Source organism: Diadema antillarum, unplaced genomic scaffold (assembly GCF_040938485.1).
Source record: "Diadema antillarum isolate AM-2024a unplaced genomic scaffold, OU_Dant_1.0 scf00000071, whole genome shotgun sequence".
Classification (NCBI taxonomy): domain Eukaryota; kingdom Metazoa; phylum Echinodermata; class Echinoidea; order Diadematoida; family Diadematidae; genus Diadema; species Diadema antillarum.
The window spans coordinates 9,463,388-9,491,167 of record NW_027270960.1 but is presented as its reverse complement, the minus strand read 5'-3'; the positions used below and the strand labels follow the sequence as shown (position 1 = coordinate 9,491,167).

Below are 27,780 nucleotides of genomic sequence, written 5' to 3'. Positions count from 1 at the left end.
CATGACGTATCTAGCCCTCCGCCAATGTCATGCAGACAGTTTATGCCCTAGACTGGTGTACATTATGTATCTCTTGGAACTGTATTTAGAGTAATCCTGAAACATCCAGCTATAAATACTGTAAATGACACGTTTTATGCATTGACATGTTGTACTTAATACATATGTGACCGGCGACAATAGTTTCAGGCAAAAGTCGGGAATTTTGAAAATTCATTTTTTCATTGAATAACATTGCCCATTTCCTAAGCTTTACATTGATATAAAACACTTGTATTCTCCGGTACTGTAAGTGGTCATATTAAGCGAAACATAATGCACTTTTTGATTTGTTAGCCTGACAAAATTGCGAGAAAACGTGCTATAAAGATTCCCATCATGCTCGAAGACAATGCCCAGCGGGGATGCGAGGTGAGAATCACCCATCCGTACAATCGTGCCAATCGGGATTAAGCTCCACATCTAGCAACCACAACGGCTTCTGACTGGCTAACTGAGAGAGTCAAATTTCCCGGGCACCTTCTTCGGAACTCGGCATATGGAGCCCAATGCACAATGCTTTTCAATCCCGTTTGTTTACCAGTACGTCTGTCAAGATGGCGGATACGATAATTACAAGCTGCTGGTTACGTGTGTATGGTGCATGTATTACTCAATAGCATCCACACGCTATGCCTGTGCATATAATGTCACGGGAACGGGCGGCACATTCGTATCCACATCTTTACAAATCACGTTTTCATAGCGTTGATTTGTCTCGTAAATTTCATCATTGGAACTCTTTCGAAGGCAAAAAGATGAAAAGGGTATCGCTTCCTGTTTTTTTTTTTTTCAAGCCGTGCAGGTGTTGCATTGTGCGGTAAACAAGCAGACAAGCAAACAAACAATCAAACACGACTTCACTTTAATAGTTAGGTGCAATTTTGATGTTTACTATGTTGGGTGTATTATGTGAATACTGGTCATTTCAATGACCACTCCTTTTCTCTCTTTGTTGTCTTTTTGAGTCAACCTGCTGTCGTATTTACCACAAGCACAATTAAGAAGTCAATTTCCGATTGTATGTTGCACGATTTGTGTGGCAATTTGCCACTCTGATACGCTTAAACCATGTTCCGCATCGTAACTATTTTCGCATTACGTAAGTTAGTGCTGCATCGTGTTGCTGTTCACGTTTTGTTTCACTTCTGTTGTCAAACATTGCGGTAGAAAAGCTCGGATAGAAAGCCAAACGAAGAGCGTACGGTAAAGACCGAGTGTACTGGTATCTATTGTTGCAACAACAATGGAGCACGCATGCGTGGACAAAACATTTCCGATACGCTGCAAGGCGTATCTCCGAAAGCCAAACTATGTAAATGTGTGCGACGCACTATCCAGCACACACGAGATGCCGCGCCATAGCAACACTGGGCATAGTGGCACGGCATTCGAAAGAAGATCGAAACTGACGAGTGCGATCCAACATAGGCTGTTTAAAATTCCATTTTCGGTAGGAAAAACTTAGTGTTATGCTGTGAAATTTAGTGTAGATGTAGAAAATATATCAAAGATTCAATTTCTGCATAAACCCAAAATCGACAAAAATAATGGTCAAAATCTTTGTACCCCGCCTAGGAGGGAATTTGCACTTGCGTCTTTTGCCTGAAATCGTTGTCACAGGTCACATATTTTATTAGTGGAGAAATGACAAAAGAAAATGGGATTCCATTTTTCCACTAATGAATTCTATTCATTTCTGGTCAGTTTCATTCTGCTTACATTTGTTCAATACATATTTTGATGGACAATCAGTATTCCTTCATCTATGCCATCAGTGCTAAAGATTGATGAAGAATATCAAGAATTCTCCAAGTGGTACACACACACATACACACACACACACACACACACACACACACATTCTTTCATTATGCTAGAAAAAGTTTCCAAGGGGAAACTCCAACAAACACTGAATCTTTAAATTGATGGCATAGAATATAAAATGAGCACATGAAGGGTTTAATAAACAAATGGCTGAATATGAGTTTTCCTACACGAAGGGCAGGTAGCCAAATACCCATTTTGATCTTCTTCTTCTCACTTTTATGAAATGTAAAAGAAAATCTTAATGTAAATGTATTTACTCAGTAACTTGAAAATAATGTGTGCAAAATGAAAATAAAGGATTGATGCAATATGCAATATGCGATATGCAACTTTCTAAAGCACAGTTAGTCCTCCCCTTCAGTGATATGGACTTGTCTGTTTTTGTGTGTGGCACTTACCCCCTCTTGGGATGTACCACTATAGCTTTGGGTGATCCGACAAAGTTTGACAGGAGAATCCGCCTGCTTGATCCATCCAGTTCTGCCACCTCGAGTGTGTTGAGGGCGCTATCAGTCCAGTAGAGCTTGTTGCCCACCCAGTCTACAGCTAATCCCTCTGGTCGATCCAGCTCCAGGAGCTACAAGTGTGTGCAGTGGGGAAATGAGTATTCATCATGTCCCACAGGCAGTAGTTGCATGTCATTCAACTCAACAATGAACTCCACAGTGTGCCATATGAAAGGGGAATGATACCCAAATATACTGTAAAACAAGGAATTTTCGCGTGCATTTTAATTTCGCGAATTTCGCGAGCGCCAAAATTCGCGAAATTAAAATGCACGCAAAAGTTTTTGTCTACACTACATGCATTGAACGCCAGTGGCAATTCGCGAAAATTTCATGCCGCGAAGAAGGCCGTCGGCTCCAATTCGCGAAAATTTCATGCCGCGAATATATCAAGTTTTACAGTATTGTTTTGATATATGATTTAATATGTACATTATTGGTAATCAATTACATGCCACACTTTAATTTAATATTTTTCCATATTAATCTGCTTAGAAATGCCAGTAATAAGCACTGTATAGGTGTTATTCTTCATTATTATTATTATCATTATCATTGTTATTATTATTATCATTATTATTATCATTATTATTATTATTATTATTATTATTATTATCATTATTATTATTATTATCATTATTATTATTATTATTATTATTATTATTATTATTATTATTATTATTATTATCATTATTATTATTATCATTATTATTATTATCATTATTATTATTATTATTATCATCATCATCATCATTATCATCATTATGTCTGGGTTGAGTGAATGTAAGATTAAAATATTTGATATTTATTTCTGCAATTTCATGATATACATAACATACAAATACTTTTCTCTTCTGTACAAATCATAGGATCTTTTAAAGAAGAATTAATAAACTTCATGAATACAAAATATTGACAATCATTTAATACAAATTAGACAGTCTATTGGTAGAACACATTACTGAAGTTTGAGGAACTTTGGTCAAGCCATTCATAAGTTATGAATTTTTAAAATTTTGGTGCCACCATCACTGGATGAAAAGACTACAACAGTTTGTGACATCACTGCTGGACAACGATATAAAGAAAATTTAAAGAGAACTGAAAATACTTTCATTTTTCTCGCATAATGAAAGAGCACTTGACTTCCCTCTTTCAACAAGCTGGGAAATATCATTACCCTTAACCTGTTGAGGATGAGCTGCTTTTGCTATAATACGTTTCCCATAGTCACCTGCCCAAGTATACTCGGGCCTAGTCTTCAACAGTTAACATATGTCAGTAACAAGTAAAGGGAATGTGTTACTGTCATAAAAAAAATGAAAGTATGTGGAATTCTCTATCTACTTTCTTTACATTGTTTTCATGCAGGAATGTCATGAACTATCACAGCCTTCACAGCCATCAACTGTAACAAGATAATACATTATTAATGAATTTTAGAAGTTGTGTATACATGCATTGAGGCAATCATTCAACATTCAACTATCTCTATTACAGGCAACATATTAGACTTTGGTTTGTTCTACAAGAAATTCTGTAATGTATGAGCAGGACGAACCTCCACCGCCCCTATTGAGTTATCCACTTGTCGCTTCTCTCTCCTGGCATCGTTGTTGAGTGGTAACCGTGACAACCTGAACCCCGTGTCGTTGAAGCCGGACATGAGGTAGACGTGACCATTGGCGTAGTGGATGTCAAGAGACACGATTCGAGTTCCGACATCAACACTCGTGTCCTCGCGGAAGAAGGAGTTTGCGCTATGTGTCGCAATGTGATGAAGGGCTCCCTCTTCGGCCACAAACAGATATGGTTCTGGGCCTGCAAGGAAAGAGTTAAGTTTTCAGTCCAGTGAAAACTGATATCATATATATATACACTGCTATCGTCTCATACACAGATGATGCTATTATCATTTATTGGTAATGTGTATACAGTGCTCACCCAATAGTCAGGGCTCGCTTTAGCGAGAACCCTGTTCAATGTAACAAACTTATTATGTGTTATTTCACTGCTTAATTGGAACCATTAACCGCTTTATCATGACATATTTTGGCTGAGACACTTCCATTGTCCATCATAAGCATCCAAAAATTATATGTAAAACCCTAGAAATATTCAAACTGCAGGGATTCATTTCCTAACAAGAAGGATTATTTTCTATTGCCTATACAGAAACAAAGCAAGTACTGTATACGCTGAACATTTCACGAGGTTTTTATTTTCGCGAATTTCGCAAGTCAGGTACTTTTCGCAAAATTAAAGACACATGAAAATATTGACTCTGATCCGGATGTGAATGTGACGTTCACGTGTACACTTCTACGTTCAGTACAGGACTCCACGATCGCGAATTCAACCACTCATGAAATCGTTGGGAATTCCTGATTCCCGAAGATTTAGACTCGCGAAATATATGGCGTACACAGTATTTCATGGAACTGCAATGCTTTACAGAATCATGTCATTACTTCATGTACAGTTTCAGTCATAGAAAGCAGAAATGTGTTCAGACACCATAGATAGCCCAAGGCCTACTTAAGACTGTATGACTTTCACTCTAATTGACCCTTGACCCCTTTGCTCACATACTAGAGGTTCTGTGACATTCTGTAAAGCAAGAAATATTCCCAGCATGAAACATTTTGCATATTGGAGCTGACTGCCTTTTCCACGGCATGAAATTCATCCAAATTTCCACTGGCATTCAATGCATGTAGTGTAAACAAGAACTTTCGCTTGAATTTGAATCTCACGAATCCTGGCTCTCGCGATATTTGTGAAACTAGAAAGCACATGAAAAAAATCTGGTTTGACAGTACTTACCCTCTGCGCGACATGTGGTGGTGCCATTTTGCCGGTTCTCCCGATAACCCTTTACACAGCTACAGACAAACGAACCCTGCTTATTCTCACACTCCTGGGAACAAACACCAAACTGTCTGCACTCATTGATGTCTGCAACATAAATGACACATAAAGCAAGATTTTCAGTTGTCATATCAGCATGTATTTGTTTTCCACTGATGGATCCTTACAGCTACATGTATAGAACAAACAGCTCTACATGTACAGTATGATATGAAGATCTCAGAAATTACCAATCTCAAGACTTAAATTATCTCACGTCAAATTCACATCTGCCATGAAATAACTTACAGCTGGTGGATGAATGGACACTTCGAGTGCCATCAACTTCTGCTAGCAGTTCACAGGCTCACAGTCATTACACAATCTTCTCGTCCAACCTGAAATCTACTCCTAACTATCATTAGAAAAGAACTCATCATCATCATCACCACTGGTATCTCCACATCACCACCACCATTATCTTTGTCATCATGATATTTTATTGATATAATATATATCTTTTTTTATCATAACTTCAGCTGCCACCTTGCAGTGAGCATCTCCTTATTCTGTAACGTGACCACTATACTTCAAATCAAAGTTTAATCATTGCTACTAGTGTAATCATCATCATCATTGGTATCATCATCATCATCATCACTGGTATCATCATCATCATCATTGGTATCATCATCATCATCATCATCATCATTGGTATAATCATCATCATCATTGGTATCATCATCATCACTGGTATCATCATCATCACCATTATCATCATCATCACCATCATCATCATCATCATCATTGGTATCATCATCATCATCATCACCTTCATCATCATCATCATCATCATCATCATCATCATCATCATCATCATCATCATTCTTGGGTGGTGACACAACATTTACTCCTGTGACATTTGCTCTGGTCTTTTAATATTGTCTCCATGGACTTGGGGTGAGGGTTAAGGTTGTGATATGGTTTTAGGTTCAATTTGAAGTGAGGATTCGCTTTAGGGTTAGGGTTATGTTTGTGGGTAGGTTTTGTATGTTTGGCTTATGGTGTGCATATATTTCCTGAGAGCAATTGTCGCAGGAGCAAATGCCATGGAACCACCACTTCTAGCCCCATCACACTTGACGTACCTCCACATGACACCCCATCTGGCTGTAGCTCAAAGCCTGAGTGACAGGTACAGTAGTAGCTGCCATTCACCAAAGAGCACTTGTGGGAACACTCAATGTTGCTGTTATTACAGTTGCCCCCTAAATGAAAGAAATGAAGTCACAAGTCACAGAGCACTGCACGTCGATTCATATCTTTGTTGTAAAACTCAAAGCTGTTTGCTTTAATAGCACATACATGTAATTATCAAATAGTTTTCATTTGCCTGAAGCAGTCATGTCGTGACAGCATTATGACATATAATAAAATATTGTGATTATTTGAGGTTCTTCTATGCATTGATCCCGAAAGCACGGTTTAAAAAAAGAAAAAGAAAAAGCTGTCTTGTTATTACCAAAATGATTTCCAAGTTTGATGACTAATCATAATATTACATGGCACAGAGAGGGAACTCCACAGACAATATTCTCATTCATTTAGCTCAGAAAACCATTCCACCACGAGACAACTTTTCATTTTTGGTTATAACATTTTCTCTTCCAGAATACTTCACAATCCCATGTCATTTCCCCATTATACAAAGTTGTGTCTTGAATATACTACTGTAAAAGCTGTAATTTTTGCATACAGATATTTTTTTTGCAAATGAGGAGGTCACTGATATTTTCACACGCTGCTGTTTTTGCAATTTGATGCCGAGGCTATCATAAGTGCAATAATACTCTAGCATGTAGCAATATTTTGACGTGTTGTTAAATTTGCAACCCACCAGGGATTCACAAAATTTGCAAAAATTAAACCTCACGAAACAAACAGCTTTATAGTAAGTCTCTTGGAATTGTTTAGACCCAAAGATCACAACAGCTCATATGTTTTAACCCATTGAGGACGAGCTGATCTTGCTATAACAAGCATTTCCCATAGACACCTACCCAAGTATACTCAGGCTAGTCTTCGATGGGTTAAGAGTAAAAGGTGATAAGAAAGAAGATTACTCACTGCATCCCCGTTCATCTGATCCATCCCCGCAATTGTCCACACCGTTACACAGCAGGCCCGAATCCACACAGCGGTTATTTCTGCACTGGAACTGTGAGCTAATGCACGGTATGGGAGGCTCATCACCTGTGGTATTTTTCATTCACATATATCAGATTATAATGTCAAATATCATTGCACAGCAGACACACTCATTGGTCTGGTAGCATAGTTTATCATGCTGTTTTAATAGTGATAATCAATACCATGGACTATTACAATTTCTAAACCATTTGTGAGAAAAACAATAGTTATGTTCAGATGGTGATCCTCAACTTTGAGGATAAGCTCTACGGGGTGCCAAGCGTCATACAGATGATTTCTACATGAAATGGCCATTTCGTTGCCAAAATGACTAATTTTGAAACAATACTGACCATATGACTCTTGGCATCCCATAGTGCTTATCGTCAAAGTTAGTTTATTCTTGAATCAAGGATCACCGTCTGAACGTAACTAATATGATTGTCTACTTCTTCAGGGGAAATAGAGTCTTCTTGCACATGGAGTACAGGGCAAAGATGTCACACACATTCATAATCACAGTTCATGCACATCATTAACTTGAAGACATATGCAGAATAGAGTTAAAGTCAACCTTACTAACACAACACTAAATGTCACACCTCGATATAAAAATTTATAATCGATGCATCTCTTAAATTTGTTAGTACTCTAATGAGGGGACCAAAATATAATTTATATCATATGGGATTCATTAAATCAACAAAATATACTATATTGATAATATGACAACATAGATATTTTCCAAATAGCTATGAAAGGACTGTAGAAACTGATCATATTTCGACAAAAAAAAAAAGCACTGGATCTACTACAACTCATACTTAGCTGCATGACATGAATGAGAAATTTTCAAGGCACAAGTACAATGTACAGTTGTACATGGTGAATCACATAGAGAGATCAGAGAGATAAAGTTACAAGCATTTCATTATTTCCAAATCAGTTTGGATGTTTTCTATTGCCATATTTTTTTTTCTCACACAGGTTTCTGAATGTATATAAAAAGAAACTTAGGAAGGAAAAGAACAAAACTCAGATTTCTTTCAAAAAAACAAAGAGCTCTTCTTTTGATACTCACAGAACTGTTCATCACTGCCATCACCACAGTTGTCAATATCATCACAGACAAAGCGTGAATTGATGCAGATGTGATTTGCACAGCGGTATTTGGAGACAGGACAATGCATGGTAGCTGTAGTCCAAACGACACAGAATGGAAAGAAAAAGACATTAGGGTGGTGCTTTCTTCATATCACATACAAATTTCTCAATAATAGCCCACAGCACCATCTCAAGACAGGCTGATAGACAGCCTATTGAGTCCTTTAGAGCCATTAAGATGACACGCGACTGAAAAATGCACATTCACTAACACTAACCTCTAAGTTACAGCAGTGTGACAGGTTTATCACATGATACATAAGATAAGAATCCCTCACAAACTCAGATTTCAAATAAAGTTAGGGTTTACATTGGTAACACAAGTTAACAACCAAAAACAAAAAAGACAATAAAGCTGTGATAGGTAAAAAGTGGTGATTCATCCAACATATCTTACTGCAAACAGCAAACAAGTTGTGTGAGATGTTGTATCAACTTCTTTTCAGAAAAAAAAAAAAAAATAAAGGGAAAAGACTCTAATCTGTACAGGAATAATATCACAACCTTGATATACATTCTACATGGCTCAGTGCCATGCAAAGTGTCCTCTTCATGTGTGTCATAAGTGCATCTGCATCACTTCAGATATAGGAGGAGTTCTGACACAATATCAGAGTCATACATGAGATGCTACACGTACTTTGCTTGACACTATCTGACTCCATACTTGACATTTCACACACATCTTTGACAAGTCATGACCTTCATTCATCTGTCATATCTCACTACACCACTCACATAGAGTGTCTGTTTGTTTTCTTAAAAGACCATTGCAGGAATGCATGTTTGTTTGATTTATAAACGGGTTGAAATACTCCCACTCAGCTGTCAGGCTGTTTTCACAGCAAGTCTGTATGATGCGTTGTAGGGCTCCCCCTTTAAAAATGGAATCAGGCAGACCCTTTACTTCAGTGGGGTTTGTCTGGACAGGGGACCTACATGGGCCTATACAATTATACTTCAGAGAGTCTTACCACACATTTCCAGATTTTCATCTGACCCATCTCCACAGTCATCCTCCCCATCACATCGCCATATCTCGGGTTTGCACCTGTTGTTGTCACAATGAAACTCATTGTCATGACATGACTTGTCCTGACCTAGAGAAGAGAGAGAGAGAAAGAAAATACATTACATACATGTAGGTTTGACAGTTCCATCTTGATTATCTGGCCATCTCTTTTCTGGATTTTTCTATCATTCAAATAAGTTCACGCAATGAAGAAAAAAAAAATGATTTCAACCTCGATTAAAACTCCTACAAAATTCAAATGATTTACCTGTAATATTCCCAACAGAAACATGTTATGAAATTTACATTAAAGGGATGGCGTAGTATTGGTTGACATGAGGATTCAGCCTTTAACTTTCTTCAAGATACTTACAAACCACTTTATGAAATGTTAATAAAGAGCATACAATTTGAAGAGGAATTCAAAGCTCATCTGATGAAAATTGATTTTGAAATGGCTGAGATACCAACAAAGCAAAGCAAAGCACTCATAAAGTAAAAGGTGAGTCCCATCTTTTGTTAACATTAGTTTCTTTTTCGGTTTATTTCAGATATCTCAGCTATTTCAAAACAAATTTTTATCAAATGAACTTTGAATTCCTCTTAGAATCATATATTCTTTCATATTTCATAAAAGGTTTATCATTGAAAGAAAGATATTATTCAGAGGGGTGAATTTGTAGAGGGAGACAAACTGAAGAAACTCAAACCTGAGGTTTATCATTGTCTGAAAAATAATATCATCAATAAATGTTGAAAACCTTAAGTCCTTTCCAACCAAAACTGTACCATCCCTTTAACCCGCTGAAAGCTAGTCCCGAGTATACTCAGGTAGTTGTCCATGGAAAATGAGTATCATGGAAAAATCAGCTTGTCCTTAATGGATTAAAATGTCTCAGAGAGTCCATTCTACTGTCAGGATCAGTCAAGTTTGTTTACAACAAAAACCTCTACACTTCTACAGAGAAAAGTATACAATATTACAAAGTTTCTACCCTACAAATGATGTTCAAACAATAATGATGTTTGTAAAAGCCTGCTTGAACCTCTACATCTGGTATGCAAAAAATCTACTACCAACATTTAAAAATCCCTGGCACAATCATGCAGTCATTTTGACAAGGATATAAGTAAAATTCAGAAAGGGTGGCTCACAATTTTTCTCATCTGATTCATCATTACAGTCTGGATCTCCATCACACTGCCAACGTCCCCAGATACAGCGACCATCATCACACTGGAACTCCATACTGGTACACTCCTCTTGTGCTGCTTGCAGAAAACAAAGTGAAATGTATCAAGGCACCGACCTTAATTGAAAATGTATTCCCATATTTGTGACCCGCTACAACAAAAGGATCCGAAAGTTGGGGGAGGTCGATTTTCTGAAAGTGACATGACATTATTCCCTCTCTCTTCTGCTATAATTTCACATACAGCTGTATAACATGACTAATAAAAGCACTCGGTTACAGAGATATCGATTTTATGAGATTATGTTGAGTGGTCTAAGAAATCAGCATACAAAGTTTTCCTTGTGACACAATTGTGCTCAGGGGGAGGTAAGGCAGTTTTCACCTTTAACAATAGAATGTATGCTCCTAGCAACCTCCGCAATGTTCATTTAAGCTTAGTGCCAGCAGTCTACGCATAACCAATAAGTAACCATCTAGGATGCCACGCACTGACCGATCCAATAAGATAACTCCTTGTTGTTAGGGGCAAAGTCTATCTTTGGCGCTAAATCCAAATCTTCAGACGCGTTTCCGTTCCGTTGAAAGTCTGAAAATCATGGCCCAGGAAAAAAATATTTGCTTGCCTTTTCCTTGATCATTTAGCTTCAAAATTTCGGCAGATGATAGACAAAATATTAGACTACAAAATTATGCCAACAACAGAAATTTGATGGTTCTGACTGATTTTGATGATCTGACTTCAAACTCAATATTCACGGCTCAGCCGTCAGTGACTTTCGGATTCTTTTGTCATGGCAGGTCACATTTTCTTTTTCTCCCACTGATATGGAAAAACACACTAATAATGTCTCATCCATCCAGGGTAGCCTCTTCAGTGTTGCCACTGTTCTACCAGAGGGCCCTAATATCATTATTACCCAAGCATGGCCAGGTCCCCGTCTATACACCTGGGTTGACAGGGACGTGGTGGGTAAAAACATCTTGTTCAAGGATGTAGGCACTATTCATGGGACTTGGGATCTCTGACTGAAAGTCACATGTCGTGTCTACTATGCCACAGTGCACCCAATAAGAGCCAGGGATGGCACATACATGTATGACCCTCGTACAATTACTTTGTGGTGCCTGTCCCTGGTATATCATTACGTCTATCATCATAGCACCCTCTACGGGATCCAATAAAAAGTATCCTCCTTTACTCATAAAGGTATCTACACACAATACAAATTAATCATAACTGCTCCAAACTGTAAATGCCATATATTTTGCTGTGTTTTTATTTTTGTAAATTTTACTAGTCTGGTGCCATCGGTAAATTCCAAAACACACAAAAATTAATAATATAATTAATTAAATAATTAATTAATATAATTAATAACCCTGAACGTAGGCCCCTATGGAGACCATATTTCCCATTTGAATAACTTTGTGTCCCCTACTCCCAAGTGTGATCTCAAATCTGATGAGAATGCATTTTGCAGAAATACTTACATAGGGGGCAACTGAGTTCAACTCTGGAAGAGCAATGAACACTTGTTTTCCCTGCCCTAAATTGGTATCATCAATAATCCCACTACTTGGTTTGGAGGAGGCATACATGTACTATACTTTTAGTTTTTATAATCACGTAGCATATACAACACCTACAGACTGCGGAACTTTGTATAATTCTGAGCCCTTCAAAGTGATGACTGATACACATCGGGCATGCAGATTAAAATGTTAATCAAATAATTCACTCCTCATCAAAATGTAATCCACATAGAAGACAAAATGGCCTGTTAGTGCTAAAACTTATTTTCTTCATTTCTAAAGGAATGTAAATACCGTCAGCCTTGCCTAAGTCAAATCTATTTGGACTGAAGAAATGGCTTTGACTTACAATCAATAACATATAAAGAAAAGAAGATTTGAATAGACCTTCGACTTTGGCGATTATACAACTTACGCGAGGTAGAATTAGGCAAGGTTGACTGTACAGTACAACTTAGCCGAAAATCTTCTGAATGTGATATTTGACATTCACTCAAATTTTGCTCTGGGGCCCTTTTCCTGGGCCCTTTAGGGACCAAATGTCGTATCTAAGGGACCTACGTACTAAAAGACCCCGAAAGTAATTACCGTGAACTTTGGTGCAAAGTAACCATATAATTTTTCTTGTTATTGTTATGTTTGGCACGAGCCAAATTAACTCTGTTTAACGATATTACAATGGCTGTGAGTCAACTTACGACAGATGTCCGGGTTTTCATCCGAGCCATCGGAACAGTCTTTGTCTCCATTGCACTTGAGCTCCATCATAATGCATTCATTGTTGGCGCACTGGAAGTTATTCGGTGGGCACAAATTACCTGCGATATTGATATAATTAAAATGTGAACACAAACTCTGATCACGGGGAATACTGAAAGAATACAATCAAATTTAACAGTTTAATTCACTGAAGACACTCCAGGCTTTTTTTTTTTTTCACTTCAATTCTTTTCTTTTTCTTAAAGTTTACCTGTCCACATTAATAGGAATCTGAGCAGCTTGTTCGAGAGATCACCAAATCAATTTCTTCTCTGGATTCATATAACTTCCTCTGTGGATGTTCAGTGTCATCTAATCTTTACACAAGCAACAAAATAACTTATTTCAGTACCAACATTCTAACTATTCGTAAATGGTTCAAAAGTTTGCAAAATGGCTAATTTCATCTTTTCTCAAGACACACAGTCTCCTCATGGCTGCTTCATACACCCAGTGCATGGTTACAAAGACAGTTCAACAACAGATGTTTTATGCAGGTTTAACAAAAATACAACTCCTTCATGCACTATGATCTCTATTAAACACTTACTGCAGTTGCGTTCGTCGGAACTATCACCGCAGTCATCGTCACCATCACATCTCCATGGCCGCGGCACACAGCGGAAGTTGCTGCAACGGAACATGTCGCTAGGACAGGACTGGTCATCTGTCAACATACAGAGACACAGAAGGAAATTTCATCATGCATTCCTTTGGACATGATCTCTACAAGCATGACGTCTCAGACTCTTCAGCCAAAGAAATGCACAATATATAAGCCAAGTACAGGATGGAAAATTGGCCTTGCCTCATAAACTTTGTGCTTAGCCATCATACCACTTTCTGGAATCTTGTCATCTTCATTTTCTGTTTTTTGTTTGTTTGTTTGTTTGTTGTTGTTGTTGGGTTTTTTTAGCAGTAACACAAAGGATAAGATTTCAAGAATGCTGACTATTCTTAAAGTTCACCTCAAGAACTGGATGCCAACAGCAGATTTAAATAAGACAAATGATTACAATAACAAGAAATAACAAGTCCTGTCAAAATATTCTATGTCAATAAATATGTAGTGACAAGTCCTGTCAAAATATTCTATGTCAATAAATATGTGGTGACAATTGCTATTTTTGATGATCTCTAGTATCTGCAACCTGAAATTAATTCAATGTGCTGTTATTAAAGGACAAGTTCACCTTCATAGACATGTGGGTTGAGTGAATGCAGTAATATTAGTAGAACACATCAGTGAGAGTTTGAGCAAAATCGGACAATCCGTTAAAAAGTTATGAATTTTTGAAGTTTCTGCTCACTCACGGCTGGATGAAAAGACTACTATAGCTTGTGATGTCACATGAGTACAACGATATAAAGAAAGAATAAAGAAAATTCAACATATTTCCATTTATCTCGCATAACAAAAGAACACTCAACTTCTCTCTTTCAGAAGGCAGGGGGAATAATATTACCCTTAACATACGTCAGTAGCAAGTCAAAGAAATGTGCACTTTATTCAAAAAGTAAAGTTTTGTGAAATTCTCTTTTTATTTTGCTTATATAGTTGTACGCATGTGACATCATACACTGTAGTAGTCTTCTCTTCCAGCAGTGACTGTGCAGATACTTAAAATATTCGTAACTTTTGAACGGATTGTCCAATTTTCCTCAAACTTTCACTGATATGTTCTACTAATATTGCTGCATTCTCTCAATCCTTATGTATATGAAGGTGGACTTGTCCTTTAAAGCCTGATAAGCAAAGAGATATCATCTGTGAGTGATTTTGATGAATACCAGACTATGAAGCAATCACTCACGACATTCTGACTCTTTCTCATCGGAACCATCCACACAGTCCCTCTCCCCATCACACTGCCATCTCAGGGGAATACAGCGGCCATTGCTCTCACAGGCAAACTCATTTGTCGGGCAGGAGCGGTTTTCTGACAGGAAACAGACAAAATGAGCATAAAATCATTAAAAACTGTATATATTCATCAAACCTGTGGAAAAGAAAAGAATAATCAAAACATGAAAGAGAGAGTCACACTACTGTGAAACAAATCCTCTCCATTTCTATTTCCTTGACTTTTTGATAGATATCAACAAGGAATACAGTGATGATAGACTGTAAAGGCCACTGAAATGCCAAACAAGTCTGAAACGCACTACTTGTACATCAAAACCAACAATCATTATCATTATTAATAAACAGGCTAGGGGAAGGCTTGTGACTTCATTGCATATACAGATGTGACAAGGTAAATACTGGTGAATCACAGAAATACGCAAAATAACTGAAATTGTATGAGTATCTGTGAACGCAATCATTGCAAGTAGAACGTACCATAAATATCTAATGGGAATATGATGTAAAAATGTGAATACCGTACACTTCTCTACTGCTGTATCAATTTTGGTAATACATTCTATTAAACTCAAAATATAATGTAAGACATACAAGAGTACATTTTCTACTAAGAAACGACAATTGCAGGGTTGACTTCCCCCTAATCTCAAGAAAACAATGTGTCATATATTCAGAAATGGTGGATGCATATGGTTGGCATTGCATCCAGTTTGGTATTCCCAGCATTCAGCCCTGACCATCGGGCATATCTCTTGCAATCTCCGCAAATTTACCAGATAGGTTTGTGCACACTGACTTTGCCTTCTATAATGCAGAAGAGGAAAAGAATATGGCACCCCGAAGATTAATCATCCGGAAAAGAAAAGGTGAGCAGTTTATAGACTCACTGCAGAAATCTGGTTCATCCGTGCCATCCTCACAATCTCTCTCCCCATCACACTGCCATACCAGGGGGATGCAGCGATGGTTGTCTGCACACTGTAGGTGGTCGTCACGGCAACTGACTTGGGCTGTTGGCACGAGGAAAACAGTACTTCATATAGAATCTACAACCAGCATATGATTCCACACTCCAGGGCCCCATTTTATAAAACTTTTTATCGATATGAGTTACGATAGTTGTTACAAGTTACTGAAATCCTTGCATCTGATTGGCTGAGAGCAAATTAGACATAGAAATGTGCTAGTTGTTACTGACAAGTTTTATGAAACGGGACCCTGATAACAGAGTCAATATGACAGAACAACTACCATGACAACAGAATGACATAATGTCTACTCCTGCTTGTGCATCTTCAAAGAGGTATGTCTAAAATGTATCTCTTCTTAATTACAGGTATATAAATATCATTAAGTATGGGTTGCTCTCAGTTTGTTTACTGTCGTAGATTTTTATGTATCCCATTTCTTTAGGCATGAAGTACATCCATTCCCTATAAAGACATTTAGAAATTCCCATGAACTTTGACATACATTGGTCACAAACACAGTGTGTTAAAAAACTTAAAACAAGGTATTATGCCGAACAAGAGTGAAGCATTTCATTTTTAAATGCCATGCGGAACATACATCTTTTTTTCATCAAATATACTCAATATATTTCAGAAAGGATTTGCACATAGGTTGCCAATTATCTGATAAACTTTTCATTTACTAGAACATTTCATTCTGAACGAAGACACATGGTGGACACTCTCCAACTATAAGTGAACTCACTTACTGTAAAAGTGGATATTTTCGTGTGACTAATTTTTCGCGCTCAGCCGGGTAAGAAGAGTTTTGCATGTTTTTAAATCCGCGGAATCAAGACATCAACTACTGAAACATATGGCAAGTAATAATATTCGCATGCTTTTATATTCGTGTTAGTTTCTGGTTGTGCGAAATGCGCGAAAATTTCCACTTTTACAGTATCTATACTGGAACTGAAGTTAACATTAATGCAATTTTCTGATTTACTTGGTACTAAGGTCCTTCAGGAACTTACAAGTAATATCATCACACTACAAAGGTAATCAGTTAAGCTGAACTTACCATGGCAATGAAATATCAATTAACATTATGGGTAACATATAATCATATGAAAAAAACTGGACACATTTATTACGACACAAAAAGAGACCCCAACACCGTTCTCTTCATTTTTTCCATGCATAACAAAAATTAGCCATAAATACAGTGTGAATTACCCCAGTTATCAAAACCAAGTCATTGAAGCGGAGACAAAGGCAGACAAAGAGAGACACGGAGTAGGGATGACAGACAGACAGAGAAAGAGACAAAGGGAGTGAAAAGAGAGACAACATAACGAGGTAAGATAGACTGAGTGAATGATAGAGTGACCGAGATATGGAAGAGAGCAGGATGGAGAAAAGAGAGATCCAAAGCATGAAGAGGGTGATGGTACATACAGTAGGCATACAGGTGATGATGATGTTTATCACGTTAAATGATGTATATTTTCATGTTGATGACGATGACGATGTTGATGATGATGATGATGTTAAGACAATAGTGATGATGATGACGATGTCGATGACTCTGATGATAGTGATAATACTGATAATTATGATGATGATGATGATGAAAATGATGTCGATGATGATGACTATGAAATCAGTGATTGCTATTTTGATAACAATGATACTGATAATGATGTTGATGATGATGATGATGACGTTGTTACCAACGACGATAACGTTGATGAAGATGATACCAATCATGGTAATGTTAATAATGGTGATGGTGATGGATACCTACCACAGCCTTCCTCATCTTCCCCATCCTCACAGTGCTGCACACCGTCACACTTGAATGCCCGAGGAATGCACTTGTTGCTCTTCTTACATTTGATCTGACTGTGGAGACAAGCATGTGTCCCTGGGGAGACAAAATACAGTACATTACAAGCAATGAACGACTGATCAACATTTGCGGCTCTTTAAGGTACAACTATGGTGTAAATAGAACTATGAGGACTTCAGCCTATTGCATATCACTATTATGTGCTCCTAAATCCCTGCACATTTGTGTTCAAAACACACACACACAATTTATGTGTGTTGCTGCATGAACTTGGGAGTTCAAGTTGTGTAAATTGTGGTAAAATTTTTTGGTAATTTGTTTGTCTCTCTCCCCCAACCCCCCGCCACAGTTTCTCCACATAAAAGTCACTTGTGACATCAAATTAACATCCCCAAATCCAAATCAGGGTGATAAAGTGCAATCAGGAGGATACTTGTGTTACCTGTACATGCAAATCGCGTACATGGGCCAAAATCACGACCAAATCAGGGAGCCCTTTGTATTTGATTGTCAGGACATGAAAACCTACCAAAAAGCACTCTGAGAGTGCAGACCTCCACCAAGGAGCTAATTTCCACCCATACACACATGCTGACAATCGTCCAATTTCCCAATATACAAGCCTTTTGTTTACATCATCAGCTTCCAGTTACGCGGCGCCTAGCCCAAGCAGAGCACACACTTTAGTGCACGTATGGAAACCTCAAATACTTTCAGCTTGAACTCCCAAGTTCACTGACTCTACACGTATCTGCCAAAAGATTAAAAATCCTTCAAAAATTCGTAAAAATTCCCGGATCACTATCAAAATCTTATCATCAGTTCCTTGTATCATTCTCAACCTTTCCTTTAAGTTTTATCCAAATCTGTTCAAAACTTCCTGAGTTATTTTGCACACAGACAAACAAACAAACAAACAAACAAACAAACAAATGCCAATGAAATCATAATTTCCTCCCTTGGTGGAGGTAAATAGTTCAGTTTTCAAGAAGCCTCCTGCAGAATCAGGGAGATTTGGCAGCCTGACTGTTACTTACTACAGTTGAGTTCATCGGAGCCATCTAGGCAGTCATTCTCCCCATCACAGATGAAGGCGGGGTTAATGCACTCTGGAGCCATCTCAGTGGAGTTGTGGCACTGGAACTGTCCTGGTGTGCAGTGAAACTCACCTGATAGAACAAAAACACATGTCATGTGGCTGTCGAGTTAAGGTCAATGGTAATACAATGGAGAAATCAGGGCATTGCAGCCCAGTCACCATCACCAATGCAAAAACACTGAAAAGAGAAACACAAAATGTTTAACTTCTTCGGGTCAATCTAAGAATTCATATTCCCCGTTTTCTTGAAAAGTAAACAGCTAAATAATGTACACATCTCACAATATCACGACACCACTTTAAAAAAAGCAGCGAACCAAGGCACTATTACTTGCCCTTGTTTGTTAATGAAATACAGGAAATATATATGGTCTGGTGCCATATTCCATGAGGCCTAAGGCTGAATGGAATATGCCATCAGATTGTAGATACTGTATATCCCAGTGTAATCTCATTTGTAAATTTTATACAAAATTATAAACTCCCAATGCAAGTTTAAGAATCTTTGGTCTACCAACCACTTATGCTTCTTTTGTCTTTCTTTCATAACTGCTGCAGTACAGTTGGTGCTTCTAGCTTGCAGTAAACTGAAACGGTCCATGAACAACAATGCAAAACATAAAATACAATAGGGGCAATGACCTCATTCACAGAATATGGGATACATTACCTGGTTGATTGACCAATCAAATTAAAGAATTCACCATCACCACTAATATACAAAACAGTATACCATGAGGCCTGCAGTAAACTTACGACAGTCAGCTGGTTCATCAGACCTGTCCCCACAGTCGTTCTCTCCGTCACAGCGCCACCAGAAAGGAATGCACTTGTCGTTGGCACAGACAAACTGACTTCCCGTGCAGTTTGAGACGCAGGTGACCCCATCAGTCGCCAGGTAGAAGTTGTTTGGGCAGGCACAAGTCCTACCACCCTCTTGGTTCAGTAGGCACAGGTTGCTGCAGCCTCCGTTGTTCACATCACATGCACTGGCAACTAGGGGTAGAAGACAAGCACGAGGCCCAGGCATTATCTCACACGCAAGTCTTCACAATACCCTACAGATTTACTAATCTGAACAGCAACAATGAGCATGACGATGACAGCTAACAAGAGTAAACATCAAACTGCTCAATAATTTCTCTTTCGCGAACTATTTGTCAGGAAGTCACATCAGTACCTTGCCTAGTTTTACTGTTTAATGCAAACATGTTCAACTCTAAACTTTCATAGTCTTAAAGGTTTTGACTGGGTACAAGGAAATTTTGACTCTTCTCACTACAGCCAACTCAAACACAGAGTTTGGTTTCCCTTTAAAGGGACTGGGGAGGAGTGTTGGAACCCAAAATGCAAAAGTGCTATTTCATGAAGTGAAACAGGCAAAAACAAGGACCAATGTCTATGAAAGGACTAAGCAATGAAAAAGAATCGATGAAAAATACGGCATTATGAAGATATCTATGATTTTTTGAAGAGCGTTACATGTAACGCTTGTCAAAATCACGGGGGGTCGGCTTAGAGGCTCTCCGTTCAAGTGTTGTTTTTGCCTCCCTCTTTTGTCCGATTTTGGCACAGCGTTGATGTATTGCCTTCTCCTCGGCGAAAAGTAAGCCCAAGATATCGCCCCTATTGCGAGGCGAAACCCGGGTGCCTGTTCACTGGCTAGCGAGCGTTATCGGTGCATTTCCCGGGATCCGCCGGGCAGCTTGTAGCTGGCACGGGTCGCCCGCTTGAACTCTGATCTGCTGGCTGCGTATAAATACCATCCACACTAACAATGGAGCCGCAGGTGGAGAGCGAGAGATCTGACTCCAAGAAGAGGAAGACCATGAAAACCAGTGACAGAGTATGGAGATGGTGACAGAAAAATAAAATGTAGAGTCCCAATTCCCCTCAAGACACTAGAAGATAGGGGCTGAACGACAGAGATGTCATTTCACTTCGGCTGGATCGGTAATAAATTTGTGAAACTCGGAAGACCTCATCATAGTCATACTAGTTCAGTGTGAGTAGGACCTATAACAACTGTTACAGTGTTTAGTGTTGTTAGTGTAACATTAATTGATAGAGATGTCACTTAGAGGATCTACACACACTATTGGCCTACTATTTAGTAATACTGATAGTAGGCCTAGATTAGTAATTTTGTTAGGTGTCCTATGCCACACCCTAACATTTTTCTATTAAACTAAAAGATATGCTTATAGGCCTATCAGAGTTTGCCTGAGATTGTTAATACTCACATATGTGGAGAAAGGCTACATGCAGATTCACAAGAAGGTGTATTCAGAATGCGATTGAGGTATGGTAGGTATCTTAGACCTATGTATTTTGAGACCCATAATTTAATGACATGAAAGTAGAATAGGGCAACATATCCAGAATACGGTAAAATAGGAATTCGCGTATTATCTACATGCAAAACACTTTATTAGCGTGCCATTTCTTAATGTGAACAGCGATTTATGTGTAATTAATAGAGAAGCACATTTCAAAAAGGAGAAATGTTGAGCCAAATTTGGGATGTCATTCATAGGCAAAAAAATTTCCAGTTATGGTAACTATACACAGCCCAGTCGCTGTACGTACGTAGCGACAGGATTCGCACAGTGTACTTACAGCGTGTGGTCGGGCTACAGCTATAATGGCAGAGAAAAAGGGCCTCGGACTAGGAGTGGTAGACACTGTAAGTACGGTACGCTGTGCGAATCCTGTCGCTATGTACCTACGTACAGCAACTGGGCAGTGTATAGTTACCATAAGTTAACATGGAAATTTTTTTGCCTATGAATGACATCCCAAATTTGGCTCAACATTTCTCCTTTTTGAAATGTGCTTCTCTATTACACATAAATCGCTGTTCACAGTAAGAAATGGCACGCTATTTGTGTTTTGCATGTAAATACACGAATTCCTATTTTACCGTATTCTGGATTATGTTGCCCTATTCTACCTTCATGTCAAATTATGGGTCTCAAAATGTCGAAATAAGAAAGTTACGACACTCATCAGAACTGACGTTTGTTACAAATTGGCGATAGGCGAGAAATCCAATTTTACGAAACGACACTGAATGAATGAAAGTGTCAGCGAATCTGGTAACTCTCGGTTTTTACAAAATACTTTGTGGAGACTCAACTGTGTATATGTTGTCATCACAGCTATGATCGGACCAAAAACGTGAATTCACATGTTTGGTAAGGTACCAGTACCTTGTTATTGTCTCCAGTGCCAGTGACATCCCCTCTTGCCAATTGAGACCAGCCCTTCCGTTGGTACAAAAGGTTTGTACAAACTAACTTTAATTACCTGGTACTATTTTAATACACCTAGATCCAACAACTGTTTTGAACCTGCAAATGAAAGTTAATGTTGATATTTAGTACACAAAACATCAATAAATTGAATAGATAACTCTGTGTTCTCAAACGATGCTGTTCTTGTTCTTGCTGTAATTTAACTTATAACATTTTTTTTTAAAACCCAAAGCTGTGGTAGTGGTTAATAAGATTATGGTTGTCTTGATCATTACTTTTAGGGTTACAAGTTACATAGTTTGTACATTGCAGCCACATATAGGCCTACTAAAAAATGATTGTATGTGGAATTATACAGACCCCCAAATCCCTTGCATGTGGCTGGATTGAAAGACATCATAGGCCCGATATGAGGTTGTATACACAACATATAAATAAATAGGGCCTACTTTGTAGATGGGTAATTCCATGAAGTTGGGGCAGTGTCCATGTATGTAGCATCGTGATATTGACAAAATACATGTCAGCATAACTCAATATCAATTATGCTATACATTTATTGTTTGTAGGCTTTACATTTGCATTGAGGCCACACATTTTCCTGGAAATTTTGTGCCATTCAGACTCAATTTTAATGAAGTTATTAAACAATATGTAACACTGTGTCCTGGAGCATCGTGACGTGTCCACGTAGCTTCGTGATATTTTAAAATTTGGTCCAAAGAGACAAATTATGGCAATGAGCTTGACCAAAATTTGATGCAATACGCATATTTACAAGGTATGAATAAGATAGCTAAATATCTCAAATTTCCTGTACACGGTTTCAATTTTAAAAGAAAATTACAAAATGTATCACGATGCTATGCGGTGTCCTTTTTTGTGTAAAACTGTGGAAAGGAGAGTTAAGATATTTAGCTATCTGACTAATCTAGTAATTATGCATATTATATCAAATTTTGGTCAAGCTAATTGCCTTAATTTGTCTTTTAGGACCAAATGTTTACTATCACGATGCTACATGGACACGTCACGATGCTACAGGACACCATTACATATCGTTTTAATAATTTCATCAAAATTGAGTCGGAATGGCACAAAATTTCCAGGAAAATGTATGGTCTCAATACAACTGCAAAGCCTATAACCAGTACATGTATAGCATAATTAGTATTGAGTTATGCTAAAATGTCACACTTCGTGCCCCAACTTCACAGAATTACCCAGATGCACAATGAGAGGCTGAGGTCATCCCGACGTCATGTGCAGTGTCAACTCATCAAAAATGTGGCTAGGGTCTCTGTAGGTCTTATTTTCCTTTTTGCTATTTAAGTTCTACAGTAGACAGTCTATTTCTAACATATTTCATGGAGTTTTCTCTGTTGCATGTATGTGAGCACTACAAGATAAAGCTACCTGGTAGACTCTACACTGAAATACATGGGATAGCAAGTTCTGTGACTAAATTTACAGATTGGTGAAGAACTAACGGGACTATCCTAATTGTAAGTCCGTGTTAATGCCTTTCATTGTGTCTGATATACAGATGAACTCCAGTCCAGATGCCCCTGTGAAATGGAAAAAGGACAAGTTCATGAATGCCGTTGCCTTCTCCAATTAGTTGTGGAGGAAAATGCTACTCTGAGGAAAGGACTTGGGTCAAATTGAAGTGGATCAAAACCTGGTGAGAGTGCTGACAGATATTGATTTTATCAGAGCCTGGGCAGATGTAAGGAGATAACAGGTTACTGTAAAAGTGGATATTTTAGCGCGACTAATTTTTTGCGGTCGGCGGGGTAAGAAGAGCTTCGCATATTTATAGTTCCGCGGAATCAAGACATCAACTACTTGAACAAATGGCGAGCAAAAATATTCGCATGCTTTTATTTTCGCGCTAGTTTCGGCTTACGCGAAATGCGTGAAAATTTCAACCAACACCGCAAGAAATTTCCACTTTTACAGTAGATGATGAAGACGTCCCTTTGGCATGCATATTAGGGAATTTTTATGTAAATACAGGTATCATAAATAAAATGAGCTATTTTCATTGGACTTTCAGCATATAACATAATTGCTTTCATCAGTACTAAACTTGTCATTGCTTGAATGATAGTCTTTAAAGAGAATATTTACTATGTGTATTACTGAATAGTTAATTGAGTCTATATGAGTAGTAAAATAATTTTTCATTGTAAATGTGTAGTAGTTACTTTATTACCAACATTCAGTCATTAGATGAGAGATCAATAGAATGTGCTTGTTGGCCTCTATTGCAGTGGAACAGCTAGCATCACATCCAAGTGCCATCACAGATATCCAGGTTCTTGAAGCCAGTGACACCCCCTCTCGCCAAATAAGACTGCCTCTTCTAGGCTACGCAGCTCGGTGAGACCTGTGACATCCATCTCGCCAGTGGAAACCAGCCCTCTCTGCCACCAAGCTCAGTGAATCCAGTGACATCCCCTCTCATCAATCAGAACCAGCCCTCCCAACTACTTAGCTCCATGAAGCCAGTGACATCCCCTCTCATGTTCTTCTTTGTGGCTGGCAAATGTTTGAAAACTGAACTTGGATGACTTCAATATCATAATTATGTTGAGTGCATCCAAGTGATGGCAATGATAATAGCTCTGACACCAGTTCTTCCTGTAGGCCTACTGTCAATTTATGCCTTCATTGTGTATTATAGCAAAAGACATGTTAGTAATGAAAAAGCTGCACCTTTGTACCAGGATTGTTGGGGATTCTGATAAATGCACATTGAACATGAATAACATCAATTCCAATCATAGACTACATTCATGTGATGGCAGTGATAACTGATATGACACTACATTTATATCTCTGAACTCTCTATTTCTGTCTTTCCTGTGAGGTAACAACAAACATGTTAGTACTCAAATGTGTGAATCAGAATGAAACAGTGAATTGATTGCCTGGAAAATTTGTTCTTGCCCCATGTAGCAAGTAGGGAAAATAAATCCTGTAAACTCCTAAACTGCATGTGCGTTAAACTGTTACTGGAAACTGAAAGGGCTGCAATATCCAGGCACAAAGTGTTTTGTCCTTGTTTAGCTCACCTGAGCCGAAGGCTCAAGTGAGCTATTGCGATCGCTCTTCGTCCGGCGTCCGTCGTGCGTAAACTTTTTACATTTTCATCTTCTTCTCGAGAACCCCATGACCGATTTTCACCAAACTTGGCAGGTAGCATCCCTAGGGGGATAGGATCTCAATTTGTTCAAATGGGCACCATGGCCCACCTGGGGGGCCCCAGGGGGGCCCAAACACCCTAAAATTAAGGAATCTTTAAAAATCTTCTTCTCTAGAACCAGAAGTGATAGGGCTTAATTGATACTATGAGTAAGTACATTGATGACTGTAGTTTCAAGTTTGTTCATGGGGGAATCAGGGGTGCCCCCCTTGGGACCCAGGGGAGGGGGGTGGGGAGGAGTCCTAATGGGGCCTAAATTGTACATTTTCATCTTCACTTTGAGATCGCCATATCTGATTTTCACCAAACTTGGTAGGTAGCATCCCTAGGGGGATAGGATCTCAATTTGTTCAAATGGGCACCATTGCCCACCTGGGGGGTCCCTAGGGGGCCAAACCCCCTAAAATTAAGGAACCTTTAAAAATCTTCTCTAGAACCAGAAGTGATAGGGCTTAGATGATACTATGAGTAAGTACATTGATGACTGTAGTTTCAAGTTTGTTCATGGGGGAATCAGGGGTGCCCCCCTTGGGACCCAGGTGAGGGGGTGGGGAGGGGTCCTAATGGGGCCTAAATTGTACATTTTCATCTTCACTTTGAGATCGCCATGTCTGATTTTCACCAAACTTGGTAGGTAGCATCCCTAGGGGAATAGGATCTCAATTTGTTCAAATGGGCACCATTGCCCACCTGGGGGTCCCTAGGGGGCCAAACCCCCTAAAATTAAGGAACCTTTAAAAATCTTCTCTAGAACCAAGAATGATAGGGCTTAGATGATACTATGAGTTAGTACATTGATGACTGTAGTTTCAAGTTTTTTTCATGGGGTTGGCGGATTCATTCCCCCCCCCCCCCCCCCCCCCCCCCACGCCCTTAGGACCCAGGAGAGGGCTGGGGAGAAGTCCAACACTTGTAATGGAGCCTGAATTGTACATGTTCATCTTCTTCTTGAAAACCTCAAGATGAATTTTGACCAAACTTAGCAGGTAGCATCCCTAGGGGGATAGAATCTCAATTCCTTCAAATGGGCACCATGTCCCTCTTGGGGGCCCCCTAGGGGGCCCACCCCCCCCCCCCCCCCACATTGAGGAATATTTAAAATCTTCTGCTCTAGAACCAGAAATGATAAAGCAAAGTTAATACCATGAGTTTGAACATTGATGACTTTAGTTCCAAGTTTGTTAATTGCAGATTCAGATCCAGGACTGCCTGTCCCCTACCCCCCCCCCCCCCCCCCCGAGTTGAGGGGGGGGGGGGGGGGGGAGGGATCCATATGCAGACCTAAAGTTTCCAATGTTCTCAGGTAAGAGTGTGCAAGAATGCATGGAAGGTGAAATTGCGATACTCAGGTGAGCGCGTGACCCGCGGGTCTCTTGTTTTTCATTTGGTCTTTTTTCCCCCTGTGTTTCCCAGGTGTTTCAGAGGTGAAAAACTACAATTACTCGGTTACGATAAAATATTGCATCAGTGTTTTAAAGTGAACTTAAGCAGGGCTGTCATGCACAACAGTGTACATCACTGAAGGGCCTTTCACACATTTCATTATTGCTCTAACTATTATTATTATTACTACTACTACTATTGTTGTTGTTGCTAATTTTGTATTACTATCATCATCTTCATAATGATTATTATCCTCATCATTTATGTGATCACTGATATCATGCCATGTGTTACATTCAAGTGGCACAGCAGGTCCTACACAGTAGCATTGTCCATCAGCATTTTGGAAGACACTTTTTCAGCACAAAATTTTGTGATAACTCTATCAAATCACATTATTATGAGGACAATATTTTTGTGGTAAATGGAGTTTGTGCCCTTGTAATATTCATTGCATCTATATTTTGTGGCCAAAAAAAAAAAAGTATGAATTTTGATAAACAAATGTGTTGGAAGTGCTTCAAACAAGATGTTCAGTTTTCATTCACATAGATATAAAAATACATTGTAATATACATTTTGGTAGGTCCCTACATGATGTTCTACTGATATAATTGTATATGCTCAAACCCTAAACCAATTGTGTTTTGACAATGCAATATGTAGAAGGTCTCCACACTGAAATAGTATAGTGTTCTTTGTACTTGAAGTCATTAACCCTGTGACATTGATTCTTGGACTTTCACTTCAATATTTTTTCCCTGCAAATGTGCAAGTTATTTGAAAGTGGTTGCATTTGTAAGGTTCTTTTAATTTACATGTTATAGTATTATTATCATAATTGTTCAATATGATAGGAGTATAATGTGTAGATGCCCAAATTGACTAATGACAGAATGCTGAGCAGTTTCTTTTTTCTTTTTTTTTCTGCAAATGATTACCTTACCTGTGTCAATTGGCAATCTTTGCTTTACAACTATTTCTATTATGACATTTTATATTTAAAAGATATAGGCCTACATGCAAGTAGCCAGCACAGATTTGTTATCTCTACATTGTATATCACATCACATTACTGT

General features: G+C 38.5%; 1 protein-coding gene and 1 long non-coding RNA gene across 2 annotated transcripts in view; one reads left to right on the top strand and one right to left on the bottom strand.

Moving 5' to 3' along the window:
• LOC139717035 (low-density lipoprotein receptor-related protein 1-like) overlaps positions 1-27,780 on the bottom strand; it is a 184,005-nt gene that overhangs the window by 18,014 nt on the left and 138,211 nt on the right. Inside the window, exons 65-79 of the mRNA XM_071628550.1 lie at positions 19,607-19,846; positions 18,789-18,920; positions 17,707-17,826; positions 15,834-15,956; positions 14,894-15,019; positions 13,630-13,746; positions 13,019-13,138; positions 10,747-10,860; positions 9,554-9,679; positions 8,497-8,610; positions 7,353-7,478; positions 6,374-6,493; positions 5,202-5,333; positions 3,937-4,196; positions 2,268-2,446 (exon numbers count right to left, since the gene is read on the bottom strand). Of these exons, the coding sequence (XP_071484651.1) occupies positions 2,268-2,446; positions 3,937-4,196; positions 5,202-5,333; positions 6,374-6,493; positions 7,353-7,478; positions 8,497-8,610; positions 9,554-9,679; positions 10,747-10,860; positions 13,019-13,138; positions 13,630-13,746; positions 14,894-15,019; positions 15,834-15,956; positions 17,707-17,826; positions 18,789-18,920; positions 19,607-19,846 (2,149 nt within the window). The remainder of the gene's footprint in view (positions 1-2,267; positions 2,447-3,936; positions 4,197-5,201; positions 5,334-6,373; positions 6,494-7,352; positions 7,479-8,496; positions 8,611-9,553; positions 9,680-10,746; positions 10,861-13,018; positions 13,139-13,629; positions 13,747-14,893; positions 15,020-15,833; positions 15,957-17,706; positions 17,827-18,788; positions 18,921-19,606; positions 19,847-27,780) is intronic.
• LOC139717037 (uncharacterized) lies at positions 22,112-25,978 on the top strand. Its single transcript, XR_011709943.1, has 3 exons — positions 22,112-22,134; positions 23,654-23,791; positions 24,384-25,978. It is a non-coding gene; the product is annotated as an uncharacterized lncRNA (long non-coding RNA).